Source organism: Fusarium verticillioides, chromosome 11 (assembly GCF_000149555.1).
Source record: "Fusarium verticillioides 7600 chromosome 11, whole genome shotgun sequence".
NCBI classification, from domain to species: Eukaryota; Fungi; Ascomycota; class Sordariomycetes; order Hypocreales; family Nectriaceae; genus Fusarium; species Fusarium verticillioides.
This window is the reverse complement of record NC_031685.1, coordinates 941,325-965,729: the sequence shown is the minus strand read 5'-3', so window position 1 is coordinate 965,729 and position 24,405 is coordinate 941,325. Positions and strand designations below refer to the sequence as shown.

At 48.9% G+C, this 24,405-nt stretch overlaps 13 protein-coding genes across 14 annotated transcripts; 5 read left to right on the top strand and 8 right to left on the bottom strand.

Moving 5' to 3' along the window:
* Positions 1–69: 69 nt before the first annotated feature.
* Positions 70–789, top strand: FVEG_10870 (hypothetical protein; the record flags this gene model as incomplete). The annotated part of the gene is made up of 1 exon (XM_018900038.1): positions 70–789. One exon carries the CDS (start codon positions 70–72, stop codon positions 787–789), a length of 720 nt encoding a protein of 239 aa, XP_018758231.1.
* A 581-nt stretch (positions 790–1,370) lies between these two features.
* On the top strand, positions 1,371–2,279 carry FVEG_10871 (hypothetical protein; the record flags this gene model as incomplete). The annotated part of the gene is made up of 1 exon (XM_018900039.1): positions 1,371–2,279. The coding sequence occupies one exon, from the start codon at positions 1,371–1,373 to the stop codon at positions 2,277–2,279; it is 909 nt and encodes a 302-aa protein (XP_018758232.1).
* A 142-nt stretch (positions 2,280–2,421) lies between these two features.
* On the bottom strand, positions 2,422–2,927 carry FVEG_10872 (hypothetical protein; the record flags this gene model as incomplete). The annotated part of the gene is made up of 2 exons (XM_018900040.1): positions 2,422–2,789; positions 2,834–2,927. 2 exons carry the CDS (start codon positions 2,925–2,927, stop codon positions 2,422–2,424), a joined length of 462 nt encoding a protein of 153 aa, XP_018758233.1.
* A 1,822-nt stretch (positions 2,928–4,749) lies between these two features.
* Positions 4,750–6,782, top strand: FVEG_10873 (hypothetical protein; the record flags this gene model as incomplete). The annotated part of the gene is made up of 2 exons (XM_018900041.1): positions 4,750–5,500; positions 5,551–6,782. 2 exons carry the CDS (start codon positions 4,750–4,752, stop codon positions 6,681–6,683), a joined length of 1,884 nt encoding a protein of 627 aa, XP_018758234.1. The 3' UTR covers positions 6,684–6,782.
* Positions 6,783–7,486: 704 nt separating this feature from the next.
* On the top strand, positions 7,487–8,147 carry FVEG_10874 (carbonic anhydrase). Its single transcript, XM_018900042.1, has 3 exons — positions 7,487–7,633; positions 7,682–7,859; positions 7,908–8,147. The coding sequence occupies exons 1-3, from the start codon at positions 7,542–7,544 to the stop codon at positions 8,133–8,135; spliced, it is 498 nt and encodes a 165-aa protein (XP_018758235.1). The 5' UTR covers positions 7,487–7,541; the 3' UTR covers positions 8,136–8,147.
* Positions 8,148–8,459: 312 nt separating this feature from the next.
* Positions 8,460–9,663, bottom strand: FVEG_16905 (hypothetical protein; the record flags this gene model as incomplete). Its single annotated transcript, XM_018906142.1, has 5 exons — positions 8,460–8,745; positions 8,812–8,873; positions 8,931–8,950; positions 9,010–9,085; positions 9,139–9,663. 5 exons carry the CDS (start codon positions 9,661–9,663, stop codon positions 8,460–8,462), a joined length of 969 nt encoding a protein of 322 aa, XP_018758236.1.
* Positions 9,664–9,705: 42 nt separating this feature from the next.
* Positions 9,706–10,136, bottom strand: FVEG_16906 (hypothetical protein; the record flags this gene model as incomplete). The annotated part of the gene is made up of 5 exons (XM_018906143.1): positions 9,706–9,760; positions 9,808–9,881; positions 9,930–9,939; positions 9,995–10,066; positions 10,117–10,136. The coding sequence occupies 5 exons, from the start codon at positions 10,134–10,136 to the stop codon at positions 9,706–9,708; spliced, it is 231 nt and encodes a 76-aa protein (XP_018758237.1).
* Positions 10,137–11,023: 887 nt separating this feature from the next.
* FVEG_10876 (hypothetical protein) lies at positions 11,024–13,535 on the bottom strand (the record flags this gene model as incomplete). Its single annotated transcript, XM_018900043.1, has 5 exons — positions 11,024–12,412; positions 12,461–12,548; positions 12,601–13,008; positions 13,056–13,155; positions 13,203–13,535. The coding sequence occupies 5 exons, from the start codon at positions 13,533–13,535 to the stop codon at positions 11,191–11,193; spliced, it is 2,151 nt and encodes a 716-aa protein (XP_018758238.1). The 3' UTR covers positions 11,024–11,190.
* Positions 13,536–14,071: 536 nt separating this feature from the next.
* On the bottom strand, positions 14,072–15,527 carry FVEG_10877 (hypothetical protein). Of its 2 annotated transcripts, none has more exons than XM_018900045.1 (3): positions 15,407–15,525; positions 14,780–15,326; positions 14,072–14,724 (listed from the first exon to the last, which is right to left on the bottom strand). In XM_018900045.1, the coding sequence occupies exons 1-3, from the start codon at positions 15,468–15,470 to the stop codon at positions 14,094–14,096; spliced, it is 1,242 nt and encodes a 413-aa protein (XP_018758240.1). In that variant the 5' UTR covers positions 15,471–15,525; the 3' UTR covers positions 14,072–14,093. The 2 variants fall into 2 exon arrangements, with proteins under 2 accessions (XP_018758240.1, XP_018758239.1); XM_018900044.1 differs by having other exon boundaries at positions 14,085–14,724; positions 14,780–15,335; positions 15,407–15,527.
* A 161-nt stretch (positions 15,528–15,688) lies between these two features.
* Positions 15,689–17,126, bottom strand: FVEG_16907 (hydroxyacylglutathione hydrolase). The gene is made up of 10 exons (XM_018906144.1): positions 17,058–17,126; positions 16,920–17,007; positions 16,799–16,870; positions 16,710–16,743; positions 16,443–16,656; positions 16,293–16,384; positions 16,107–16,241; positions 16,021–16,047; positions 15,890–15,972; positions 15,689–15,833 (listed from the first exon to the last, which is right to left on the bottom strand). Exons 1-10 carry the CDS (start codon positions 17,080–17,082, stop codon positions 15,812–15,814), a joined length of 792 nt encoding a protein of 263 aa, XP_018758241.1. The 5' UTR covers positions 17,083–17,126; the 3' UTR covers positions 15,689–15,811.
* A 541-nt stretch (positions 17,127–17,667) lies between these two features.
* FVEG_10878 (hypothetical protein) lies at positions 17,668–19,980 on the top strand (the record flags this gene model as incomplete). Its single annotated transcript, XM_018900046.1, has 2 exons — positions 17,668–17,742; positions 17,795–19,980. The coding sequence occupies 2 exons, from the start codon at positions 17,668–17,670 to the stop codon at positions 19,877–19,879; spliced, it is 2,160 nt and encodes a 719-aa protein (XP_018758242.1). The 3' UTR covers positions 19,880–19,980.
* Positions 19,981–19,986: 6 nt separating this feature from the next.
* Positions 19,987–22,343, bottom strand: FVEG_10879 (primary-amine oxidase; the record flags this gene model as incomplete). The annotated part of the gene is made up of 7 exons (XM_018900047.1): positions 19,987–20,360; positions 20,413–20,787; positions 20,836–20,953; positions 21,003–21,208; positions 21,257–21,360; positions 21,414–21,979; positions 22,038–22,343. 7 exons carry the CDS (start codon positions 22,341–22,343, stop codon positions 19,987–19,989), a joined length of 2,049 nt encoding a protein of 682 aa, XP_018758243.1.
* Positions 22,344–23,140: 797 nt separating this feature from the next.
* Positions 23,141–24,304, bottom strand: FVEG_10880 (lactoylglutathione lyase; the record flags this gene model as incomplete). The annotated part of the gene is made up of 5 exons (XM_018900048.1): positions 23,141–23,316; positions 23,367–23,634; positions 23,691–24,115; positions 24,172–24,200; positions 24,258–24,304. The coding sequence occupies 5 exons, from the start codon at positions 24,302–24,304 to the stop codon at positions 23,141–23,143; spliced, it is 945 nt and encodes a 314-aa protein (XP_018758244.1).
* Between the last annotated feature and the right edge of the window lie 101 nt (positions 24,305–24,405).

Here is a 24,405-nt window from a genome sequence, read left to right as displayed (position 1 = left end):
TCAATACTGCTGTAGAATACTGACCTTCCACAGCTGATACCCAGTTTTGACTAAAGTCTACCCCCTAACATGTCGGTAAAGTATTGCGATTCTGCAGAAGAGGGCTTGCCCCAGTCGTACTCGTACGATGTGGACTCGGCAGACGATGAAAGTGTCTGTAGCCAAGATTCCGGGACTTGTATGTCGCCTAGATGGGGTCCAAATGCCAAACCCGAGTTGAAATACTCATATGGGCCCACCTGGAATCAAGGTCATCTTTCCTACATGCATAACCCGCTCGGAGCCGTCCCGTATAACCTTCCAGTCAACACCCGATGGGCCCCCCAGCCTGCCCCGATTGTCTGCCTACCACCGACCTATGACCAGAGTCGCCCCCCACAGTTCGTTTCAGAATCATATGAATCTGAGAAAAGGCTAGATCCGTCGCCCAATGACTACCCACATGTCAAAACAGAACACAAAAACTACTTCAGCCCTACTGATGTCGCTCTCAACGAATTGCGCATGGCAGATATTCAGCTTCAGGACGAAATAAGAACGGGGCTCAACAGCCAGCGTGCCACGCTCTCCCAGTCCTCGAGTGCTGTCCAGAAGCAGCTGAAACAAGCTCAAAAGTGTTGCGAAGCAATCAAGAAGCAGCTCAAAATTGTGGAAAGTCGTTGTAATGACCATCAAATCAGTGTGCAGGAGACCAAAGAACTTCGCGGTCAAGTGATGACACTCATCAAGGAGCAAAAGAGCCTCAGACGTCTTCTAAAGCGCGAAAGGCGCAAGGGCGCAAGGGCTTGATTCAAATCACCTGATGTTTGAGACATGCCACAGACAGTAAGACACGCCAGACGCGTCTCCAGTTCTAATAATGGCTTTATGTTTGGGGACCAGGAAATTGATGAGCAGGAGTTTCTCGGATGTACTTATAGTAGTTTGCTGGTCGAGTCTTTTTTAAATACAATTTTGTTTTGTGGAAGGGAACCCTACGAACTCCGGGCTTTAAATAATAGCCAACATGTGATGATGTTAAGGTTTTGTCTGCCTGAAATCAAGATTAGTGTTAGAAGTCTAATGTGAAGGCGAGTGTTCAAGGGTAGTTTAGCGAAAGTGTGAGACCCCCCCTTCATGGCATGTTTCGTTGGAAATAACAACGACAAAAATGCGTGAATGTTAGCACAACTGTCCAAGAAGCTTAATTAATGAAGAGGAAGCCTATTTAATTATTATTTCAACATGACAGATCGTCAATCTGCATTACCTAATCAACAAGGATATTGCTTACGCCCCTCCCAACTTAGTTTAGGCAGATGCACAGCAAAGATGAAACCTGCTTGTTGTTGCAATTTCCCAGAGAACAAATCGAGATCATCATCATCGCCATGTCTGGGCATCAGAAATCCACAGGCGGAGGCTCATCTCCAGTTGAAGTAACGTCGGCGTCGGATAGTAACCCCGTTCAGATCATCTTGACACCGCCTACACCAATCGTCTCCACTGGAAATTTTGACCGACGAGGGGAAGACACGCTCAAGGAGGTCCTCCCTACGGTGTCTGAGGAGAAAGAAGTTGTTCAGAAGGCAGATGGATCCGATGAGAAAGAAGTCTATGTTGTGAACGAGGGGCATGATGAGAAGGAGGTCTGTGTACCCACCGCGGAGAAAGAGGTTTATGACCATGGGCTCGAGAAGGAGGTCCACGACTTGAGGATTCATGATAGACATGATGAGAAGCAAATCTACGATCCAAACGAAAGTATTGCTCGAGTGCAACGCATCGGCTCAACAGAAAAAGAAGCTACCCCTCAAACAAACTACGAAGATGAGACATCTATGGCGGCTCATAAATACAACAGCAACACGACTGAGCGAAGAGAAAGTATCTCAACTGCATCCACCGGAACATCAGAGAAAAAGGACAGCGCTGCTCGGGGTTACTACCAACGCCAAGTCAACAAGTGGAACCAAGCAGTAGACAAGAAGAAGAAGGCCTGGACGACATTCACCAACAATTCCACTGCGGCTATGACAGAGAAGGCCAATCAAATTGACAAGGGATTCAAAGATTGTTGCACGGCATTCGAGAATGGCACTACAACTAAACTGAGCCAGCTTGATAGAAGCATCAGCGATAGTGTTGATCGAGCCGGAAAGAATGTCAACAGCAAGGTTGCGAATTGGAAGACGGGTATGGGAAACATGAAGAGCCAGAGTATGAGCAGTGTCAAGACCTTAGGATCTCGATGCCAGGTAGATACGAAGGAAGGGAAGAAAGGGGGAGAGGCACAGTGATTAAGGTGTTTTGAATCGCTTTGGGGTTCAGTGCCGATTTCAGTTTTGTTTCAGCCTTTGTTTCTCGTTCAGTCTGCTCATACACGATAGCGCATTTATTGATCTGAGCATTGTAGTATATCCATTCATTCATTATCGCATCCTAATACCACTCAAGGCCGTCATATGTTCCATCCAATTTCCCGTCCTTATCAAGCTTGATTACTGCCTCTTTGGTCCTCTTTGTCATGAGCTTAGGGTACTCAGGCGATGTAACTGGAGGTGCTGGGAGGGTTGTATCCTGACGGACCCAAGCGACACTGCGGGCTCCATTAACGGTTTTGACGGCATCGCGCAGGGTAGCTATGTCGGATTCTTCAAAGGCCCCTCCTAGCACAACGGCGCGGGGAGCGTTGTTGTAATTCCCGGAACCGATAGCGCTGCTGTCAGGATGGGACGGCGGACTCTGACCAGCAAGGAGAGCAGGTATGAGGACTTGTCCCGAGTTTCCAGGTAAGATGAATTGAACCACTGATTGTGTTAGAGTCGAAAGGCGCATTAGTGCTATATTTTACCTTCAATCTCTGGCCTGAGAGCTTCAATCACTCTTTCACCGATGAATTCAGTTTTTCCGCAGAGGATGATTGGGATCGGGTTCGTTTCCGACATTCTGGTTGTTATCGAGATGGAGTTTCAAGGGTAAGCAGAAATAGAAGCGACCCTGCCTGGATGACCGCCAGAGTTGTATTTAAACCAGGTTCAGGCCAAGCTTCAGGCCCCGACCTAAATGCTGACGCGACATGATCACGAGGGGTAAGACCTAATCTGCTGCAGGCATAGAATATTATGTTCATTATTTTGCTATTCTACTCATTGAAGCTATTCACGAACATTCATGTTCCTGCACTGTGAATACCTCGGGAGTTGTCCCAGATGGGGCCGTGGGTTTCTCGGATGGTTGAGATGCCGAAACACTACGAAATATGCGGAAAAGCGACCTCCACTATAATTTACCAGCCCAAAGCGCTGGGTATGTAGATCAGCGATAACCAAAACCACAAATACGGGCCTCATTAAAAAATTCTGCTCGCCAAATGACGTTGTTGGCGATCGACCCATCGATCATTTCACTCATCGCAATCATCGACTGCAAGGGTGAGAAAAAAGAAAAGGTCAGCTGGGATAAGGCTGGGCAGCAAGGGATAAACGTGCGTGCGGTGATCACTCTCATTGCTGTATGTCAGACGCAAGGGCCGTGCGATGTTAAGCCACGCGATGATCACGCCTGTCATGATGAGTAAAAACATCTTCATCGGAGGGTTCTATTCCCTAGCGATATTGCAACGCTTTGACTTTCGTATCCTGTTATGGTTAATGACAACGGTAATGGTGGTCATTGGAATGTTCTTTGACGTTGACGCTTAACGGCCACTGGGGATTACTCTACTGCCAAATCGGTAATCTGCTCGTCTGGCGCTTTATCTTGTAGGAAATGACATATCGTGTCTCACTCCCAAATCGACGTGTCCTCCCGATTAGGGCTGCACCCTGCAGCGAGCCAAGTCCGCTGAGAAGTGATAGCTTCGGCATTCTTTTCAGCTTTCCTTTTGTGAACAGAAACCAAAGACTTCGGATTCAAGTACGAGTACGCGCACGCCATATCTACTAGCGACGCCTCATTGACAAGGCGTCGTGACGGCATATATTCCGCTAAGCTATCTAAACTGCGGCACAGTGAAGCTACCAGCTGCTTGGACGAGCACCCGGCCCAGGATCACCAGTTCAACTCATCGATACGATTATGCATCGTGATCCTTTTCATGTCAACGGCGCTGCTCAATGTAACCATGTCGGTAGAGACTAGAGTTCATGTCAGGAACACACTAGCACAACCCGCTAAATTAGCTCTCGTTAACTGCCGTGCCCCGAATCACCCCCAGATCACGATCTTGAAATGCTTCCCCTTTCATCGCGATCGGGCCTGAGCGTCGCAACCCAAACCGCCATTGGACAGTGAAGGTTGATCGACCAGTTCCTCAGAAGCTAAGATTGGCGTTCCTTCGAAAATGACGGCTCATATTATACGGCAGGGGAGTTGGGTAGGGATGTGATACGAAACAGAACGAAACGAAACAAAAAGCAATCGACACCCTTTGACCGGGCGTATACCAGCCACTCGATGGAATAGATCATTGTCTCATTCTTGCTTTTCCATCTGAGTCGTGGCTTATTACGCATTCGCGCTATCGGCAGCACTGCATCATAGGTGGTTACGTACAGACAGTATTAGAACATGGTCCCTTTGAAAATGCAGACTCAACATCTTAACCTCGTCGACGACGAGATGGATTCTCAGCCTCCACCCATTCCACTACGAGCGCAAACACCAAGACGACAAGTTGCGATGAAACAAAGGTATTTTGCACTTCAATTCGGTAGTCGAGCAGGTATCTGACTGTTTAGCTTTGAGACGCAGGATTTAGGCGACGGAATGACAAATTTCGACCCAGAGCTTTTACAGGCGCCGTCATCGAGAGCCTCCAGCCGAGCCATGTCGTACCGAACGCAAGAATCACAAATATGGTCACATAAGGACAGAGATGCATCGTCAATCTCGTCCGTATACGTTCCTACACATCTTCCTGCGCTGCAAGCAAAAGGCGCCGGTCTAGATCGTGATGGATTGGAACCATTGACCGAGGAGGAATATGACCCAGCGTCGTTCGACCTCGTCGTTCCAGCGCATGCGATGGGAAAGCAGTATACCCTCGAGACACAATCCGAGCTGCTTTTCTCAGTGAAGCATTTGTCTGTCATCTTCGACGACCCTGTTCTTCTGCAGCGCTTCACAAACTTTCTGTCTGCGTCGAGGCCGAGTTCTGTACCCCTCTTGACGTACTACCTCGACACGCTTAAGGCGATAAAGGCGATCAATTACGCCAACTCGCTGACGGGATCGCTCAAGGCAATTGATGGTCATGATTTCACAACCGATCCTGTCACTGCGACTGTCAATGAGGCATTGACGAAGCGGGCTACCGAGGCTTTCCAAGCCATGGTGAACCATGATCTACCTGCGTACATCACCCACACATATATCCAGACTGTCAGCATTACAATCAAGAGAAGGATAACGGACACACTGGCACCTCAATTGCGCGATCTGTCGGAAGGTCTGGCAGAGGTGTTCTGTTTGACAGACCCTTCCAGATCCGACAACCCAATTGTTTTCGCAAGTGAAGGTTAGTTACCCATCGACGTAACCGTGTCGCAAATGCTAACATGATCGCAGAGTTCCATCGAACGACTCAATATGGCATGGACTATGTCCTCGGCCGCAATTGTCGCTTCCTTCAAGGCCCCAAGACGAACCCATTCAGCGTCCAGAGAATTCGCGACAAGCTCGCAGCTGGCCAAGACCACTGCGAAACATTCCTCAACTACCGCCGCGATGGATCCCCCTTCATGAACTTGCTCATGGTCTCTCCGCTGTACGACTCTCGCGGCGTTGTGCGATACCATCTCGGTGCTCAAGTCGACGTCTCTGGTCTCGTCAAGGAATGCGCTGGCTTGGACTCACTGGAGACGCTGATGGCGGATGAGAACCCCGAGAATGAGCGCTACCCTGGCGAGTCGGAGCAAAGAAAGAAGGACGAGCAGAAAGATGAGTTCCAAGAGTTGGCTGAGATGTTTGATCTCGCAGAACTAAAGACTGTTCGCGAAGCAGGTGGTGCGGTCCATCGAACGCATCAGCAGGATGTCCGACAAACAGATACAGTTCCTGCAAACTGGAACAAGCCGCGCCTGGTCTTCCGTGACGATGCCACCATCAATCGACGCCCTTCAGATCCCGTACTCCACGACACGGCCATGGCAAGCTTCGGTGGACGTCTCAGTGGTATCTACAAACACTACCTCCTTGTCCGACCCTACCCCAGTCTTCGCATCCTCTTCGCATCGCCTTCCCTTCGCGTGCCAGGCATGTTACAGAGTTCGTTCCTCTCCCGCATTGGCGGTTCAGATCGCGTCCGCGAAACCCTCACCCAGGCCTTCGCAGGCGGCAACGGTCTCACCGCCAAGATCCGATGGCTGTCGAAGGCAGAAGTCCACACTAAGAACCGTAACTCTCGCGCCATGGATCATTCTGCCAGTGGCGACGGTGACCAAGCTCCTCCTGCAAGCCCAGGCCGCAACCGATGGATCCACTGCACGCCTTTGTTAGGTTCAAATGGGGCTGTAGGTGTCTGGATGGTTGTTCTTATTGATGATGAGTCGGATCAAGCTTTTATGCGAGGCCTGAGGAGAGAGGCCCCGCCTGTGCAGCCGCAGCCTGTTCAACAGCAGCCACAGCCGTCGCATGAGCTGTATGGTGAAGATGATAAGATGAGTTTGAGTAGTTTTGCAGCTGCGCATAGGAATATCTGATGGAGGTGAAGGATCTAGGCCTGTGAGAGTAGAGTTATGAGTACACGAGCGTAAGCCTGTCATTTTAGGGCCATATAGTCATATTAATGATACCTTCTCTTTTCTTTCCTTTGTAAAACTGCCCTCATATTGGCGGGTTCTTCATTGTACGTCTCGTTAATGCCCATGAAGCTCGTGACCCACCACGCACCACATTCTTCTTGTTCCAGTGGCTTTCTATACGAGACTACGTCAGAGACCCTTCCATGACATTCCCAAATAGATTTAGTGAATCCTTTGACAGTTTGACAGTGTAGACTACGCGGCCCGAGCCGGGCGGAAGTCTAATTAACGTTATTCTGGAAGCTGGAATGCATTGTTGATGCTAGGTTGGTATAAGCGGCGACGAGTTATTACTGATACTGACGACAGACTCGTCCTGAAGTGATTCCAAAGACAACCTTCTTACAAATAAATAATGCCTACATACCGAGACCTTTCCGACACGGCCTGACTCATGATGAACTTGTTCACTAATCAGTGTCTTTTACTCAATTCCATGGCCTTCGGGGACCTCCAACTGATACCTCGACAATTACCTTGCTTACCCATCGAATCGACTTGAGGATGTCAATCAATCATCGTCGCGCCAAGTCAAACAGCATCATCATGACACGTGAGATTGCGACATATACCCCGCGGATGGTGATGGAGCCGTATGCCTAAACTGGAAAGGAGCGCCGATGATATAACGTTAGTGTAACATGCGTATTCAACGAGTATAAAAGGTATCATACATATGTTACCGATTCTGATTCCAAGTATCTCATTCAAACACAATAATAACCTCATCAAAGCCTTTTGTCAATCCAATTAAACATGTCTTCTTCGATCGTCCCAGAGTATGAGGCTGCGAATGAGCAGTATGCCGCAGCCTTCACCAAGGGAGACCTTGCTCTGCCTCCATCTCGGTATGATATCTGAGTTCTGAATTTTCCTCGCAAGCTAATAAATCGTAGTCACGTCGCTGTAGTTGCTTGTATGGACGCTCGCCTCGACCCAGCTCAGGTTCTCGGCATCGAGCTTGGCTCCGCTCACGTAATCCGCAATGCTGGCGGTCGAGCTGCAGATGCTCTCCGCTCTGTCATTATCTCCCAGCAGCTCCTTGGGACCCGAGAGATTGTCATTGTTCACCATGTTTGTCCCCAACCCCCAGCTTAACTGTACGTGACTGACTTGTTATAGACTGACTGCGGCATGCTCACCTTCTCCGATCTGGATCTCAAGACAAAAGTTCGCAAGGATCTTGGTGAAGATGTTGACCACATTGCTTTCCTGCCTTTCGGAGACCTTGAGCAGAGTGTTCGTGATGATATTGCCTTCTTGAAGAAGAGCCCTCTTGTTCTGGATGTTCCTGTCACCGGCTACATCTACGATGTCAAGTCTGGCAAGATCAACAAGGTTGATGCCTAGGCCCTGCTGCAGGGTGTAATCTAAGTTCTGTGTGGTGATTACTAGCTCTCAGCGATCTTGTGGAGTTGAGGTGTTGGTGGTGTGAGCTGTTTGAGATGATACCAGGTTCGGGGTTGTGAGGTGTGTTCCGAATGATACCAGTGAGAGTTCAAATAGTAATCTAATCATGATTATCTGTATAAGAAGCCTTAAGGACCGTAAATATGGGCTCAAGACCCAAGGTAGGAAGAAGATAGGAAGGGTAAAATTAAACGAGGCAGTTTCCAGTCAAACTTTAACAAAAGAAAGGAGACAGGAAAGAATTAACGACGTAAGACCAAGCCATCACTGGTCAACATGGAGTTCTTCAATGATCTTGTCAGCAGCTGCGAGAGCAAAGCAAGCAGCAGTGAGCGTGGGGTTGCAAGCATTCTGAGTGGGAATGACATCGCAGCCTCCAAGCACGAGATCATTAACGCCCCAAGCCTTGCCGTTCTTATTGACAACACTATCAGCTGAAGTGCTTCCCGCGCGGTATGTACCGCAGATATGGAGAGCAGATCCAGGAGCGAGGTACTTGGGCTCAGCACCAGGAAGGAAGCCACCAAGTTTTCTAGCAACATCGATCATGCTGAGAGAAGAAAAGAGGTCACAGGTTAGGACTGTACTATTCATTTGTGCAGTGGGGGAGACTTACTCTGTAATCATCCGCTTGCAGCGCTCTTCCGCTTCCTCATCCAAGATAAAGTTGAAGATTGGCTGTTTCAGAATGTCAGCTCAAACATGATATGTATGGCAAAGCTTCTTCCCACATACCTGAGGCATTCCAAACTGATCTTTGGTCTCGTCAGAGAATGTGACACAGTTCTCACATTCAGGTTTCATGTAGCCAAACCAGCGAAGATCGACAACAAGGCGTTGGTCAATGTTTGACGGGACCTCGCCATAGGCTGCTCAGTCAGGTAGTGGCCCTAGAGATCTGCATTAGACTATGTTGCAGCTTCTGTTGGGTAAGCAATCTCACCAGCTTAGGCAGCTTTCCCTCCAATCCAGACTTATACAAAATACCCGGAGTAAGCACGGCACCGGCACAGACGACGTACTTCTTGGCCTCGATGTAGTACTCTTTGTTGTTTTCAAGGTCGTTGATCACGGCCCAGTGAATCTTGCCCTGGGCATCCACTTCAAGCTTATCGCATTGGGTGTTGGGCCTGATGTCGAACAGTCGTTCCCCGCCCTTGTAAAAGTACTCTGGCGTAGACAGTTCTCCAAGAATAGTAGCAGTGCAAGACCACTCAACATACTCTTTGTTACCTTCCTTGCGTTTGCAGGCCAACGGCATGCTCTTCATTTCACGATCGGGGTAGGCCTCTGTAAGGACACGTCTGACGAGCCTCTGGCGGACAGAATCGTCAAAAGCATCGTCGTTCTTCTTGAAGAGCTTCTCAGCGCGACTGTAGAGAGAGTCCCACTCACTGTCGCTGAAAAGGTCAGACCGCTCAATCCCCTTGTGCTGCCGGGGGGTGCAACATGTCCAGTGGGATCCCATACCACCAACAACACGAGTTGCGGCACCGGCAGGAAGGTTACCTTAGGCCTTCTGCTCCGGGTTCTGGCCATTGAGTACATGGGCCTCGTCAGTAGGTCTTTTCATGTTAGCATAGTCCCTATCGAGAAGATAAACTCCCCCTACCTGCGAGACCAAGATGCTGGCTCAACGAGAGGCCTTGCGGAGTTGGTTGGCACCGACAGTGGGTGCAGCTCTCCCTACACATGGTATGAGTTAAAACCCCAAGAAATTTTGGGTTGCCGTACCTTCACAGTGCTATAACAGGTGTCAGACTTTGAAAATTAAAGGGTTTTGGACTGGATAGACTTACTTCGTGAACAAGCTGATGTCCTTCTGAACTGCAACGCTGTTCTTCTTATGATTGCCGACGCGGCGAGTTTCCCTTTCTCGAAGTGAGCGGCAGCGCATATGTCTATCCAGGCAAGAACTTACTGCTGGCCAATGTCAATCATGGTGACCTTGATGCCCTTTTTGACGAGGGTATGAGCGAATGTGGCACCGATTGGTCCAGAGCCCACGATGAGACATCAGTCTTCTCCAAATGGAGGGTGTCACTAGCAGAGCTAGGACTGGGAGTAGGCTTATGGACCATGGTGCTAAAAGAGTGACTAAAATGAGTGACAGAAAGGCTGTAGTATGTATTTCGGGAGAGCTGAAGAGCTGATGATGGCCATTTTTGGGATTGGGAACAGGCTCTTTATAACTTTCAATTACGTCCGTCAGGTTTCTTCCTTCGTTATATTCTCCAATCAGACATAGAATATTAAAACCGATTCCCAGCTGGAAATGTGATTGAGCGGTAAGGGTCGTCACATATCTTAGGACCCCGCCGTACTGGTACTTCAACAGACCTTACAGCGAAAAGCGAGACTGTTGAGAAGCCCTTGTCTATAGTCCCTTTACAAGTGAGTCCAACTTTTGCTATCGTCCGGGCAACTCGAGCCATTTGTACAATTTATTCCGGAAATAAGCTCCTATGGCAATGCCAAAGCTATCGGAGGCTGGCTGAAGGGCTGAAACACTACGGAAAGAAAGTTGGTGGAGATTACAGACCGAGCCAGAACATTCCGAATCGTATTTTCCCCAGAATCCTGATGAATGCCGGCATGGAATTGGAATCACTTATTGGCATAGGATACTAACCTCGTGAAGAGTACTACACGTGGTTTATCTTCATGCACTTCAGCTACGGCGCGAAGGCTTCACGGGGCTTGAAGATCTTAGACAGGCCTTACCCAACCAATACTGTATTTGAAACTTCCGGAATGGTATTGCAAGGCCCAAGCGGTGGGCAAAGGGTGAGAGTCAAGTCAGTAAGTCTGCTCTTGCAAAGGATATCCTGGAAAAAGCACTTTTGATAGTATTGATAGGTTGAAGGAAAGTTTCGTTACACCAATTTACCATAGAGCTCATAGCACCTAACCCAGAACCTTACAACTTGACCCAACTATCCCTCAAAGGAGTGACTAAAGTCGCCTGAATGGCAAATTATAGTTAAAACCATCATTATGTTTGTTCCCGATTCTGGTATATAGGATTAGTGGTGAATCCCAAGTTTAGGCTCTGCCAATTCCACAGCATAGCAAGATCACCCAGCTCAGCCTCAGAGATCGTCTGCCATCCCATCTCGAACTGCGGCTGCCCAGCAGTGAAACTCTGCATGCTACTGGTAGTATCGTCAGGCCAGGGCTGCCCATTTGGCGCAGAGGAATTCATCTGCTGGGTATAGGTGTAGTTCTGGAACTGATGGTCTTGAATATCCTGCGGATATGGCAGTAAAGGCTGCTGACTAGCCTGCATCCTACCAGGCACCACTGCAGGTGGATTGTTAAATGGTTGGTATTGAGCAGCGGGCAGCGCATGCTGCGCAGGTTGAGCCAATACCTGTACCGGCGCTGGTGCGATTTGGGCTACCTGAGAGCTTGGAAATCTGGCGGCAGCAGGTACAGGAATAGCACCATTGGCCCCAGGTGGTTGGTCGAATCGACGCTTCTTGTGAGCGTCGGTAGCCTGCATCCCGGCGGTCGACGGCAGTTTCTTAATCAGCCGTCGTAACACGTCATAGGGAGCTTTGGCTGTGTTGGTAGCGGTGCGCAACTTCTTCAGAGTCGCAACGGCTCTAGCAATCGAGCCGATGACTTCTTCGCGACGTGGCACGATGCCATCTTCAGCGTGAATGATGACCGAGCAGAGGAGCGCTGCTGTGTCGAAGATACAGAAGGGCACAAAGTGGAAGGTTGTGTCTCTGGTCCAGACGTACTCGAAGAACCGGTGTACAGCGTCCATGAGACGTAGGGCGTAGTCAATGCCTGTCTCTCGGAACTCGAGATCAATAGCAGGTGCCGTCGACCTCTTCATCGACTTGGCCATGTAGCCTCTGAAGGGCCCAAGAGCAATGGACAGGGTGCAAGTGTGCATGTAGTGACGATGCAGGGCAATCCACGGCAGATCTTCGTTAGCAGGGGTATTGGGGTGATCCAGAGCATACTCAGGCGGAAAGGTCTTCATGAAGCCATCCAATATGGCCTGATAGTCCCGAATCTCATTAGGCTCAGTCAGAATCTTTGGTGGGCCAAAGCGTTTGAATATGAGGCTGACAAGCTCTGACTGAAGTTTGAGATGCAACATGGGGGAGGCTGGGTAGTCTTCAAGGGTAAGGCTTGGAAGACCGACATCACATTCTGCACGGTCGATGAGCATTGGACGAGCCAACAGTGATGAAACAAGCCTGTAATCAATTAGTATACACGGAGTCCAGTATACAGGCAGTACCTACCAGTCCCAGGAGTCAACGATACACCATAATCGTCTCTTCATCTCCAGCTCAAACCCCGCCACTTGGTCTTCAGGCTTTTTATGGAGATCTGGACAGTAGTCAGTCAGCACGATGCTACTCAGACGCTGACCTCGACTTACCAATCATCTGGGCTTCTCGTACAACAGCACCCAAAACCTGCCAGCACTCTGCAAATCGCGCCTCAGCCTTGAACCAGTAGCACGAATGCAAGAGGTACTGGACTGTGTACACATGCCCGTGGCCAACAGGGATGGCGCTGTGAAGTTCTCGAGCAGCATCGTGATACTTCTGCGTCAATTCCTTGACGGATTCACCAACATCACTCTCAATTCTGGCCCGAAGCTGGCCATCGACATGCTGCACGGAACAAGCGCAGACCATGAGCAACAAGCATGTCCATTGGACGCCACAAGCTCGACCTTTGGTGTAGTCGTCCCACCAACGGGCATACTCTTTGCTGAAGTAAGGGGGGTAGACAATGTAGTAATAAAAGTTGACCACGTCAAGAAAACTCTGGACTAAGCAATCTGCTAACCGTAAGAATATGATCCCGCGACACTATTGGTGGTCTTACCAATGACGTGTCTCGGAGGTAATACGTCCAAAGCACGCTTCAATTGGGCGCTGTTCTTTGGGTCGAGTCTGTACTGCTCAGAAGATTTTGTACTTCCAGACTGTGTGATGTGAGAAAATGTGCGAGGGCGAAGAGGGGAAGACCTACGTCGTGATCAAGCTTTGTCAACAGATGAAGACGACTGTATCCAATCGCTTCCAAAACATCACCAACATCAGAATCACTCTCGTCGTCCTGTCCCGCTTGATCCCTCTTTCTCTTCACCTCAACAGAAGCGGACCAAGCATCGTCACCGGAGCCAGCCTTAAAATCATCCCTGAAACGGCATTGGTCGGCGACTTTGCGCTTCTGACAGCTGTTACAGGGCCATTGCCGGTTACATTTCTGCTTCCGTCGATGACACTCTGTACAGGCGGAGCGTTGGAGGGCTTCTGGCTGAGCGATAGCCTCTAGAGAGGACGTCCGAGAATCATCGGGCATGGTGATGTAGGGATGAGTTGGACGTGCAGAACAAAGGGCGGGGCACCAGATCTTGGGTTTATCTAGATTTACATGTTTAGTGATCTACGGTCGACGGCTAGTCCCGATATGGTTGGGATCCGCACGGTGTAAGGGTCGAAAAGGAGGCTTCGGAGGCGGAATAACGGAAACAGGTGCAATAATGTTTTTCCCGTAGGTGCGGCTTGCCATGTCTCAGTTGTTTGGTCAAACGTCGCCGAGAAGTCAAGGTTGGACCCCTGTGTTTTTATGCAGGGGCTGAGTGAGAGAAGCAACTAGAAAAGAGGGGTGATACGAAGTAAGTTAGAGGTTAGGTCTTGAGCAGTGAGAAAAACAGGACTGGTCGTCACACAAGTTCATCCACAAAATGATATCGTAGAACTAAAAGGTCATTCTCGTTTAATCCACTCTCACGTCCTGGAACCCCCTCCGATGGATTCTATTGGCGTTTGATTTGAATGCCGCGATCATGTTCCACAAATTCAGAACATTATGGCTGGCGTAGTCCGTACGTCTTACCGCTGAACTAACCGTATCTATTCAGTCTATTCTTAACAACCAGTAGCCAGTATCTTCTCTGACATCTAAATAAGGCGGAGGAGCGGGATAGGTGTTAACGAAGGGGGCATTCAGCCTATGCAGGTTCCCATCGGAAGCGCACCAGACGTGCTTGCACCAAGATCTTGGAGGCTCCCTCGAATCCAGGTCCACATGTGGAATATCTTTAATGATGGTACGGAAAACTTTCTCTGGTAGCGCAAAGGCGCACTCCTTGAACTTGGGTCTGCTCATGACAAACTGTAACAGATTGTTGACAATTATATCGTGCGCTTCAGGATTGGAGATACGACGCTCACTGTACTCCTTCTCAAATGATATGCAAAGTCTCTGGAGATTGGGGAAGTTTGTAACTGACAGCGTATCCAGAACAACGCTCATATGACCAACATCTAGCTGGTATGGATGGAGCATCCTGCGTATTGCGTTTGTGTGCACGTCGTGGTGCCCAGCACAAGGTTCGTTTTCTCTCTGAAGAGGCCACCTGATTTCGAGAGACGTGACTGCAGCAAGCCTCTTAGGCAGCACCAGTTGCCCGATATGCGACATCATTGCTTCGCCAGACATGGCAATCGTGCTGCTCGAGTACAGGAGGTCAATCATCTCAGCATAACTGCAAAGGCCAGTCAGTATTCTCCTCGAGCTGTGCCCTGCTTTCGATTGCTTACTTCTGTCGACACGAGAGCAGCCAGCTCATCACACCAGTATTGCGGGGCTCGGCATCCCCATGTTTACAATCATCTTCCCAAAACCTTTGCTGCCCCCCAGCTATGTCTCGAGGCCTAAGCGTCTTTCCCCGATGGCAAATACCACCGAACCACTGCCAAGACTCAACATTCTCGTCATCAGATGTATATTTCTCTCTAAAGGCTAAGCTCATGTGAAGACGACGATCACCGAAGGCCAGTCGCAGAATGTCCCGCCGAATATTGGGAGGAAGATTGAACCATGGAGACTTCTGGAAGAGCGGAACAGGCCTCTCAATAATTTCGCTAGGATCTTCGTCCTGGAAGCCTAGCGGTGTGAGGGCACGAGGTCGTGGATTAGGCAACAACGGCATCTCGTCCACATGGTCTCTCCAATGAGGCAGCGAATCGTCCGCCTCATCAGGCCACCAATACGATGGCGACATTGGTGAAAATGTGGGAGATGTTGGCGTGGATGGAATGTCTATATGGTAGTAATCCGACCACTGGTGTGGTGAGGGATGCTGCTCTGCTTCATCTATCTGTCTCAGTGTTTCTGCTCCAGCTTGATCGCGCCAGGCGGAGGACAAGAATCACGCAGCAACGAACCTGCTTCCAGCACTTCTGAATGCTCTGGGTCTGGGAATCGTTCCGTCTCTTGAGAATCATCCATTGTTGCCCCTGAGTGAAATGTGATGATGGAAGAGGAACAAGAAAATGATGACCATTGTTGCCTGTAGCGTTATATATGTTGATCAGAGAGCTGACGGTGCACGTGCATTATCCTGCGAATGAGTGTTACGTAATCCGACATTTGTTTCAAAGGCTCCCAGGGTAAACGGAGAGTCTTGGTGAAATTATGACGAGATGCACAGTGTGTAGATAATCTCATCGGATGAAAGCACAGTTCAAGAGGAGCTGTTAAAATATATTGCTAATTTAGGCTGAGGATCAAAAGAGCATTGCTCAATGATTTGACCGAAACTGGAAACATCCCCAACAACATCCCTACCTTCACAGTTTTGGCTCAGGTTCTCTGGCAAGTGTAAGCAAAACTGTCCTCGCGCCCAATGTCAGATCATAACTACTCACTTGTACTCATTCTTCATCTCCCTAAGTTTCTCCATAACTCTGACAGGATCTGTTTCTCCCGTCACCTTTTGAATGTTGGGATCCTATTTGGTCAGCGCCGAATTTCTAGCTTTGCTGATGTGAAGGCTTACGTCCAATCTCATGAATACGTTATGTTGCTAAACAATAAATATTAGTGAACTGCTTTTTAAATAAAACCATGGGGCTTCTGCGCGACCTTTTCATGGCCTATCGTGTACTTGCCCACTGTGACAGGGTTTGCGTCAGAGAAGCTCAATAGCTGCTGTACTGGTTCGCTCTGTGATACAGAGATTGCGAACTTGGCATTGCCTCGAGTATACTCATGGCCGGGCTATACCGTCAGTCTAATTCCTATGCAAAACTGACATCTAAAGTGACTTACAAAGACGACCGTATCGTCTGGAAGTGATGCAAGATGCTTGTTGAGCGCCAGGTGCATCTCCTCTGCAGTCCCCTCGAAGAACCTCCCGCATCCTGTCATGACAATGTGAGCAAACTGTATTGTATCCCTCGCAGACTTTGGACAACTAACCACCAGTGAACAAGGTGTCGCCTGTAAAGACTGCTTTTTGATCCCCATCTTGGAAGAAAAAACAGATGCTATCCTGAGTATGACATGGCGTATGTATACTAGTTATCGTGATGTTCCCAAGTTTGAAAGTCTCACCACGACTTGGAGTTTTCGTGACCCCGTCGCAGTCCTTTCCTCCGATAATGTCAAGCTTTGGGTTGTTTAGTGCAGATAGCTAAGTCCTCTTGTTAGCCTGCACAGTCCAAAGAGACAAGATACGATACATACGATCTCTTCATTACCGCCAGCATGGTCCCAATGGCTATATGGTATCAGCTCAAGATACTGCTATATAGCGTGGATCGGCGACGACTGACTGGTGCGTGTTTATTATAGCGACGAGATTGAGTTTGTTTGACTGAATAGCTGCAATGAGAACCGGAACGACCCTGAAGACTTTGTCAGTGAGTTGTAAGTGAATACAGATCAGGCCCTAACTCTTCGGGATTTGCAGGGTCTACAATCATAGCATCGCGACTCTCATCATCAACAACCAGATAAGCCCAGTTGTCGTTGCTTCCCCACCCTGCTAGGAATCAGCGACAAGAAGCAGCAGAGAATGGGGGTTTTACATACACATGGGGATCGGTTGAATAAACATGTTGCCAAGCTGTTTGGATTGATAAGATAGGAGATACAAGGCGATGATGCTATCTACAGCTGATAGTCTAGCGGTCTAAGTCATTTATAGTCTCTATGCCCTCTGCCCCTCTTGTTGAGCTTGTGACGAAATTGCATCCATTCAGCCGAGGTAAGGTGATTAGAACAAAAGAGGAAATTTTTACAGAAGGGTTTAGGGCGAGGCGACGCACTTCCGCCCCCGTCAGTGCCAGGCCAGGATCTGATTCAATGAGCCAAACGTGATTGGTGTTCCGGGCTTATCAGCCGCTACTGAACTCTAAGAGACAACGCGGCCAACCGCTAATCTTTAGAGGTATGACCCCTGGAACACTTATCTTCTTCCAGTATAAGAGGCACTGTTAGTCATCAGTCACAGGGTCGAGTCTGGCATTTTGCGGGGTAAGACCGCTGAATCTCAACTTCTACCGATCCTTATCTTGGACTTGAAATGACAGAACTCAACAACACAACGGTGTAACAATATTTACTATCATACTTATCACTGCTACAACTCATCGAGATATAGAATTAAGGAGCTGGTTCATCACATCCTATCCACTAGCAAATGCCGCCTCAACAATCCGGTCAGGGCCGAGTAGCTCGCTCCAGGGGCGGTTGCGTAACATGCAGGTCAAAACATGTAGGTATCGGGACTATCCCCGTACTTCCAACGTGTACTCATCCATTTATAGGCAAAATGCGACGAGGCAAAACCGACTTGCAAGTCATGCGCTGCACGTGGTCAAAAATGCGGCGGATACCGCTTGGATGTTCGATGGTCTACCAAGCATGAGAAACGCACCCGGCAACCTCAATCGCGACCTCGTCAATCGCGGACAGAGGATTCGCCTTCGGCACGGTCCATTGACGCTCAATCAGACACACATTCCCAGGCCTCATTTAGGTCAGAGAACTTGCCTATAGCTGGTAGAGGCTCCATGACAGAAGCAGCAACGATTACGCCCAATGATTTTGACCCAGCTACAAGCGCGTCGGTCTTTCATCTCAACGGCATTGTGTCACCATTGTTCCCATTGTCTACAGATGGCGATTTCTTCTCACATCAACTGGAACAAGAACACGAGGAAGCAAGTCATACATTTAGCGGCACCGACAGCGAAAATCACGACGCTTACTCGCTGTCCAACATGACGTCCTCCGTGTCACCCTTGCAGTGGGGAGACGATTTCTTAGGGTCTGTTCACGGCGATAACGACCTACTTCCAGCTTCAGAAACACTCTCTATTCCAGTTGGCGATATGACCTTTGACTTCAACATGCCCTTACCGACAGTCGAACCTCGCAGGCTAACCTTCGAAATGACACCAAATGCAATTACCTATACGCCATCTGTCCTCATTGAATACTGGTTTCGCCATGTCTGTTCTCTCTGGTCCAATTATGATTCCGATGTCAACCTCAATCGTACAATCGCTGCCGCCTTATGGTCCAACTGCGAACTTGTTTATCTCAGTCTCCAGGCTATGTCGGCCGCCCACTTGTCCGCTAAAGTGCCAATGATGCGACAAACCTCGATAACGAACATGAAGGCGGCGGCCGAGATTATGAGAGCTGACTTACATACCGTAAAGTCGCATCAACTATTCAATACAGTACCCACAAGTCTCTTGTTCTCTCTGATGGGAATTGGAACTAGTATCTGCTGGCTCAATGCCACTCAGCTGGGGCTTCCATTTCTCTGCGAAGCAAAAGCCATTCTTCATGGTGTCAACAAAAACAAGCACTTGTTATCCGAAGAACAACGGCAATTGCTATCTTTCTTTAATAAGAGTTGGCTATACTGCGAAATGCTATTGTCGATGGTGACATCGAGCTGTAAAAGCCTACAGAAGATGGAAGAACTGGGTGATGTCGAGGAAGCTGTTCCTGTCACTGCGCCTGTGACGGCAGACCCAGTCGAACACGTTCCGCATCCGTGGACTGGGGTCTCAAGTGACAGCTATAAGCTGTTCATGCGGGCAATGAAGCTTTGCCACAAATTTAGACGCAAGATTCGGAAGCCACAAGATATGTTTGCGTCAGCCAACATTAGTGCTGCCATGCAGCTGATTGAAGAAGCTGCCGTGGTAGAGAAGCAGACTTGCGATCTCGATTTGGAATGTCGCGAGACAATTGGAGAGACTAATGACAAGAAAACGCCGAATCAACACCTCTTCAACGTTGCCGAAGCTTACCGACAATCAACCCTGTTACAATTGTACCAGACCTTTCCAGAACTCATCGTTAGACGACACGAGCTGGATGAGTCACAGGCGAGAGATGCTCAATCCTTATGGGATAACTGGATCACCCCGATTGCACTAAACTTGGTGGGCATATTGAAGCTTTTGCCTACAGATTCTGGCAGCAAAATGACCCAGCCACTACTCTGCGTCTCGGCCAGCACTGGACTCAGGCGAAAGCACATTGAAGTCAAGGAGACTGCTCCCAGAGATGTTCCCTTCAGCCAAGATGCCAGTCTGGAAGACTGTGACATGATAAACTACCTCGACTTCGCTGGCCTTCACGATGAGCTGCCAGAGGAGTCTGAACCAGAGCCAGATCCAGATGCAAATGCTGGGATCATGGCTGCCAGACAATTTCTTCACGAGCGGCTGGAGACGTTGAAGACAGTCCTACCACCAAAGCCAGTGGCAGTGGCGCAAGATCTGACCAAAGCTATCTGGCAAGCCTATGACACGGAACAGTGCGCCAAGTATGCGACACATTGGATAGATGTGATGGATAGTCGGAATTTGAAGTCGAACTGGGGATAGTGTAGTGCAATGCGTGCTTATCAATGATATGATTTTAGATGGTATTCGAAACTAAGTAATCCTGCATAGCGTACAACATCCTTCCTTCAATGAATATTCCCAATACTTTACAGCTTTGGTGGCTTGCAGCACGAAGAGTCACTCATGGCCGCCAGCTTGCTAACCTTGTCAGTGGTATCAAACCCAGTTTTCTTGGCAGCCACTTCACTGGGAGTGACTGAGTAAGAAGGAGGCACGTCCATGACAGGGTTACAGGTGAAGAAGTGACGGGGCCTGAGCAAGAGTGTAATCGGCTCAGCGGGCATCACTGGGAAATCCTCTGGAGCGGGGAAATGAGTGATACCAAATGTGTGCCAGAGGACGATATCAGTATTGGCGACGCTCTTGGTACCGTCGCCAATCCAAGCCCCGAGGCCTCTCGAAGGCTCCCCGGAGCTCTGAGCGACGTGGTTGCCAGCGGCCCAGAGCTCATCATCGGCATCTGGAAATGGTCAGCATGAGGCGTAGATACGTAAATATAGAGCATATCTTACACTTTGTCACATGAACAGCATGGCGAGCAAAGAAGGCTCTCTTCCATACAAGGGAGCCCTCCTTGGGCATCAAGTTCGGCACGTCTCGGCTCACAAGCTTGTACGAGACAGGCCTTCCACTCTCAGAGTTGAGCTTGTTCTCATTGACAATGTCCCAAGAGCGAGATGTAGCACCATTGTAGTCAGTTATGGCTTGTCCAGTGGTCTCGAGTCGAGTGCGCTTAGCATAGAAGGCGTTGCCGTAGAGGTTTTCTGGGCTGCCAACTGGGGCATCCGAGGGTACAGCATCAACCATATGGACTGTGTTCTCGTGTCCGTCGATGCTAGGGTTAATACGGAGAAGGAAAAGATGCTGATGGTTATGGGCGTTGACACCTGAGTAGTGGTTAGTCTAGGGTTTGTAGCTGCAATTGCGAGACTTACCTTTCTTGACTTGCGTTCCATAGCCTTGCAGATCCTCACCAGGGTTCATGACATAGGTGTTGAGGATACCAGTGAGCTTGATATCCGGCTGGATTGTTCCGTCCTGGTGAAACACCCACTATGATTTGTTAGTAGTCTCCTCATGATACACGGCAGATGCAGCATACCTGAATGGCATACTCGTAGTTGGCAGCAGTAAAGACATGCTGAACGATGAGCTTTCTAGCACGTGTAACAATGGTCGAATTGTCTCGGAAGTCCGTGTGCTTGAACAGGATGCCATCATCTTCCTCGTGGATGCATATGGCATTCTCAATCTTGCGGATCTGACCGGTCTGTGTTGGGAGTTCGGCATCAAGATAATGAATGGCACCTTTAAAGTTAGCTTGCTCAACTAGCTAGAGAGTGGGAGGAAGCATACCCTTGCAGTCACAGCCAAGTGATAGACTGTTTGTCAGATATCCGGCACCATACTCGCCCAGATCGAAGGCATGCTTGCGATGATGAGGAGGCTCGGGGTGACCACTGAGTATTGGCGTTAGCGTGAGACTTGTCGACAAGGGCGGACGACTACGTACTAGGGAACGACCATCTCAGAAAGAGACATACGATAGAAGATAGGCCTGACGTTTCCCTTATCGTTGAAGGTAATGTTGTTGAAGACAATACCCTCGCGATAATTGAAGCCAATATGGAACTTCCAGTTCTGCCACTCTAGCTCCCTTCCGTTGACATTAAACGAAACGCCCTCCGGCTGGGAGATGTAAATCGGTTTCAAGTCCTTTCTATAGCCGCCTTCCTTCTGGATATACAAATGATGATAGTCCACAGCCTTATTTCTCTGAAGAGGTCGTCGAACGCGGGGGATATCGATAGCGATGACCTCCTTCTTCCTGGGATCATAGATCGGGTGGAAGTCCAGAGGGTATTGGTATTGGCAATTGTCGACATCTGGGCGGAAATACATCAGGCCCTGGAACAGGCGTGTGCTGCTACCGTATCGAGTGTCGTGGCTAATGGTCCATGGGTCGGTGTAGACTTTGTGCATCTCGTCTGCGGCGATTCCGCTGATTCGGCATTGCTCGATGACTTGGGGGTCCTTGCGGCATGCTTCTTCGACTTCGAGCATTTCTTCGACAATGAGCTGCAAGGTAGTCAACAGTTAGCCATGCTCTCAATGGGGTGTTTGAGGGCGGTCTCACAATTGGCTGTTGCCCTTCAGCGCGCTCCCACTTTGTGATTGTTTGACTCTTCAAGTCGATCAGACCATCGTAGACATGGCCTTTGCCATCTCTGGGATCAATGATGACAACTTCTGCAACACGTCGAGGCCTGGCGCCGCTGGAGGGATTGGCAAGCCAGGCGACCATCTCAGCCTTGCGCGGCTCCTGAAGTGTTATAACGTGGAAGTGGACTGCATCACCATGCTCTTTGCGCACAATGGAGGTAGCGAGGCGAATTTCCTCTCCGCTGAGGGGATCGAAGGGATGGGGGATTGAACCTGACATTATGATGTGTCTTTGTGTGTGATGTCTTGATGCGAGATGCTTCAATAGAGGGTCTTTGGTTGCATCAAATACTTATTCAACAACAGCACGAATGCGACAGACAAACGTAATCGCAACTTGAGAAGTTCTAATCTTTGCCTATAATCAGTATGGGCTGATATTTCGGATCTGTAGACCGCGACTCCGAACTTCTTGTGGTGAATTATTGTACGGAATCGGGTCCTCGTCACGTTCTACCACGATAGGTAAGCCGTCACCAAGTAAAGCCCTCAGAGCTCTCTACCTCGGTCCCATTCCGATCAGTGTCAGGTGGGGAGCTACCCCAGAAGATAGCCTGGACTTTCATATCTCAACGCTCAAATGTGGTACGTAGTAATGCTAATCAGCTCCGTTTCGATGGGAGCTTGAAGATAGGCCTACCCAAGCTGTTCGATTTCCATCAAGTTCGCCCAACAGCTCGCTTCCTTAGACTTGCCTAACGCGGTAAGTGCTGCCTCGGCAGATGGGAAGAAGTCAATTGGTTGCATTGCAAAATCTTAGCGTAAAACCTAGGCTAGAGTTGCCAATCATGGTTAGTATCCGTAAGTGACCAGGATTTAACGACAAGCGGGGAGGGATGTTGGCAGACTGAAGCAGCACGGTGTAAGTCAACTCGACGCTATCACTGTCTTATCATATGTACGAGCAAGATATGGTGTGATATCAGCAGAGTTCACAATGGAATGCACTAGGGTGTGTCTAAAACTGACTTCTGATTTGGAGGCTGAAAACTCCGTATAGAAACTTGGATCCCTAGTCTAGAAATTTGCTTTGCCAGTAAAGCCTTCGTTTTGCACCAATTCGATCCAGTAATTGTCAGGATCAAGAAGAAACGCGACATTCTTCATTTTTCCATCAGTTAACCTCTTCTTCCACGCAACGTTCAGCCCTTCCAACCGTGCACACGCTGCATCAATATTATCGACAGTGACACCTTTGCAATGTTAGTCATTTCCACCATAGAAATAAGATGAATGAACTAACAGATATGGCCAAATCCTTGAGGTTGATCGTTTCCATTATGTACCTGTGGTATCGTGTTCTCTCCATCTTGCCAGATGAGAGCGAGTAATCCTTCACGGCGTGACATGTCTTCTGTTCCGGCGAAGGAGCCTGTTGAAGGATACCCTAAAAGAAATGTCTTTGAGTTTCCGCTCTCGTGCTTGAGAGTTTTGATGAGCTTCATTCCGAGAATCTCTGTGTAGTAACGAACGGATCGAGGGGCGTCCGTGACTCTCAAGGCGTATCGATTCTGCAACCGTGTCAGTTCGCAGTGATCTATTATGTGAGAGTCAGGTGTAGACTTACAACACTAGACAGACCAGCAGCATCGGATGAGACATTCACATTCGGCGAATCCTGCTCAATGATATGGATCCAGTAGCCGTCTGGGTCCAGAGCAATCACCCGCTCGTTCCCAGAGGCGACATCCTGCTGGAATTTGTAACCAGCTTTGGCCAGCGTCTGGTAGGTAGACTGTACATTCACCACGGAGATCGATATATTTGAGAAGCCGAGATGCGGTTTCTCATTCCCGTTGCTTACTCGATAATTGTCATCACTCTCAGTGCCATAGTTATGAGTGAGCTCGATCAAGCCTTGACGATCGAAGGTGAACTTCCCATGAGACGGCGAATCTGGGCTATCAACACCAAGGAAGTAAAGGTCGAACTTATTCTCAGGAAATGAAAGCTTTTGGATAACACTGAGGCCAAGAAGCTCGTAAAATTGGACTTAAGAGGATTGCTCAGTAAACCCTGACTGAGTGGTGAATGGCGATTTGACTTACTCGTACTTTTGGGATCCTTCACACGAATCCTATTGGCTTAAGGATGAGTATGCATAGGTTGAGTGACCTGCACATAGTGAACTCACATGGCATGATTCAGCTTGTAAGTCCTGGTATCTGTCTTTCGTTCCATTGTGCCGGTTTGAACGGTAGTTAGCGTGATAAGGCTCACTTCCTGATTTGAGCCTACTATGATCTATCCAGATCTTTAATACTAGAGGTACATGATTGCGT

What these genes read in the sequence shown, in the direction of transcription:
- FVEG_10874 (XM_018900042.1), top strand. Translation starts at nt 7,542, where the DNA reads ATGTCTTCTTCGATCGTCCCAGAGTATGAGGCTGCGAATGAGCAGTAT. An exon ending in CTTGCTCTGCCTCCATCTCG is followed by an intron (nt 7,634 to 7,681) that starts GTATGATATCTG and finishes AATAAATCGTAG; the next exon opens with TCACGTCGCTGTAGTTGCTT. An exon ending in AGATTGTCATTGTTCACCAT is followed by an intron (nt 7,860 to 7,907) that starts GTTTGTCCCCAA and finishes GACTTGTTATAG; the next exon opens with ACTGACTGCGGCATGCTCAC.
- FVEG_10877 (XM_018900044.1), bottom strand. Translation starts at nt 15,470, where the DNA reads ATGGATGATTCTCAAGAGACGGAACGATTCCCAGACCCAGAGCATTCA. An exon ending in TTCAGAAGTGCTGGAAGCAG is followed by an intron (nt 15,336 to 15,406) that starts GTTCGTTGCTGC and finishes TGAGACAGATAG; the next exon opens with ATGAAGCAGAGCAGCATCCC. An exon ending in CTGCTCTCGTGTCGACAGAA is followed by an intron (nt 14,725 to 14,779) that starts GTAAGCAATCGA and finishes TGGCCTTTGCAG; the next exon opens with TTATGCTGAGATGATTGACC.
- FVEG_16907 (XM_018906144.1), bottom strand. Translation starts at nt 17,082, where the DNA reads ATGTTTATTCAACCGATCCCCATGT. An exon ending in TATTCAACCGATCCCCATGT is followed by an intron (nt 17,008 to 17,057) that starts GTATGTAAAACC and finishes GATTCCTAGCAG; the next exon opens with GGTGGGGAAGCAACGACAAC. An exon ending in GACCCTGCAAATCCCGAAGA is followed by an intron (nt 16,871 to 16,919) that starts GTTAGGGCCTGA and finishes CAAAGTCTTCAG; the next exon opens with GGTCGTTCCGGTTCTCATTG.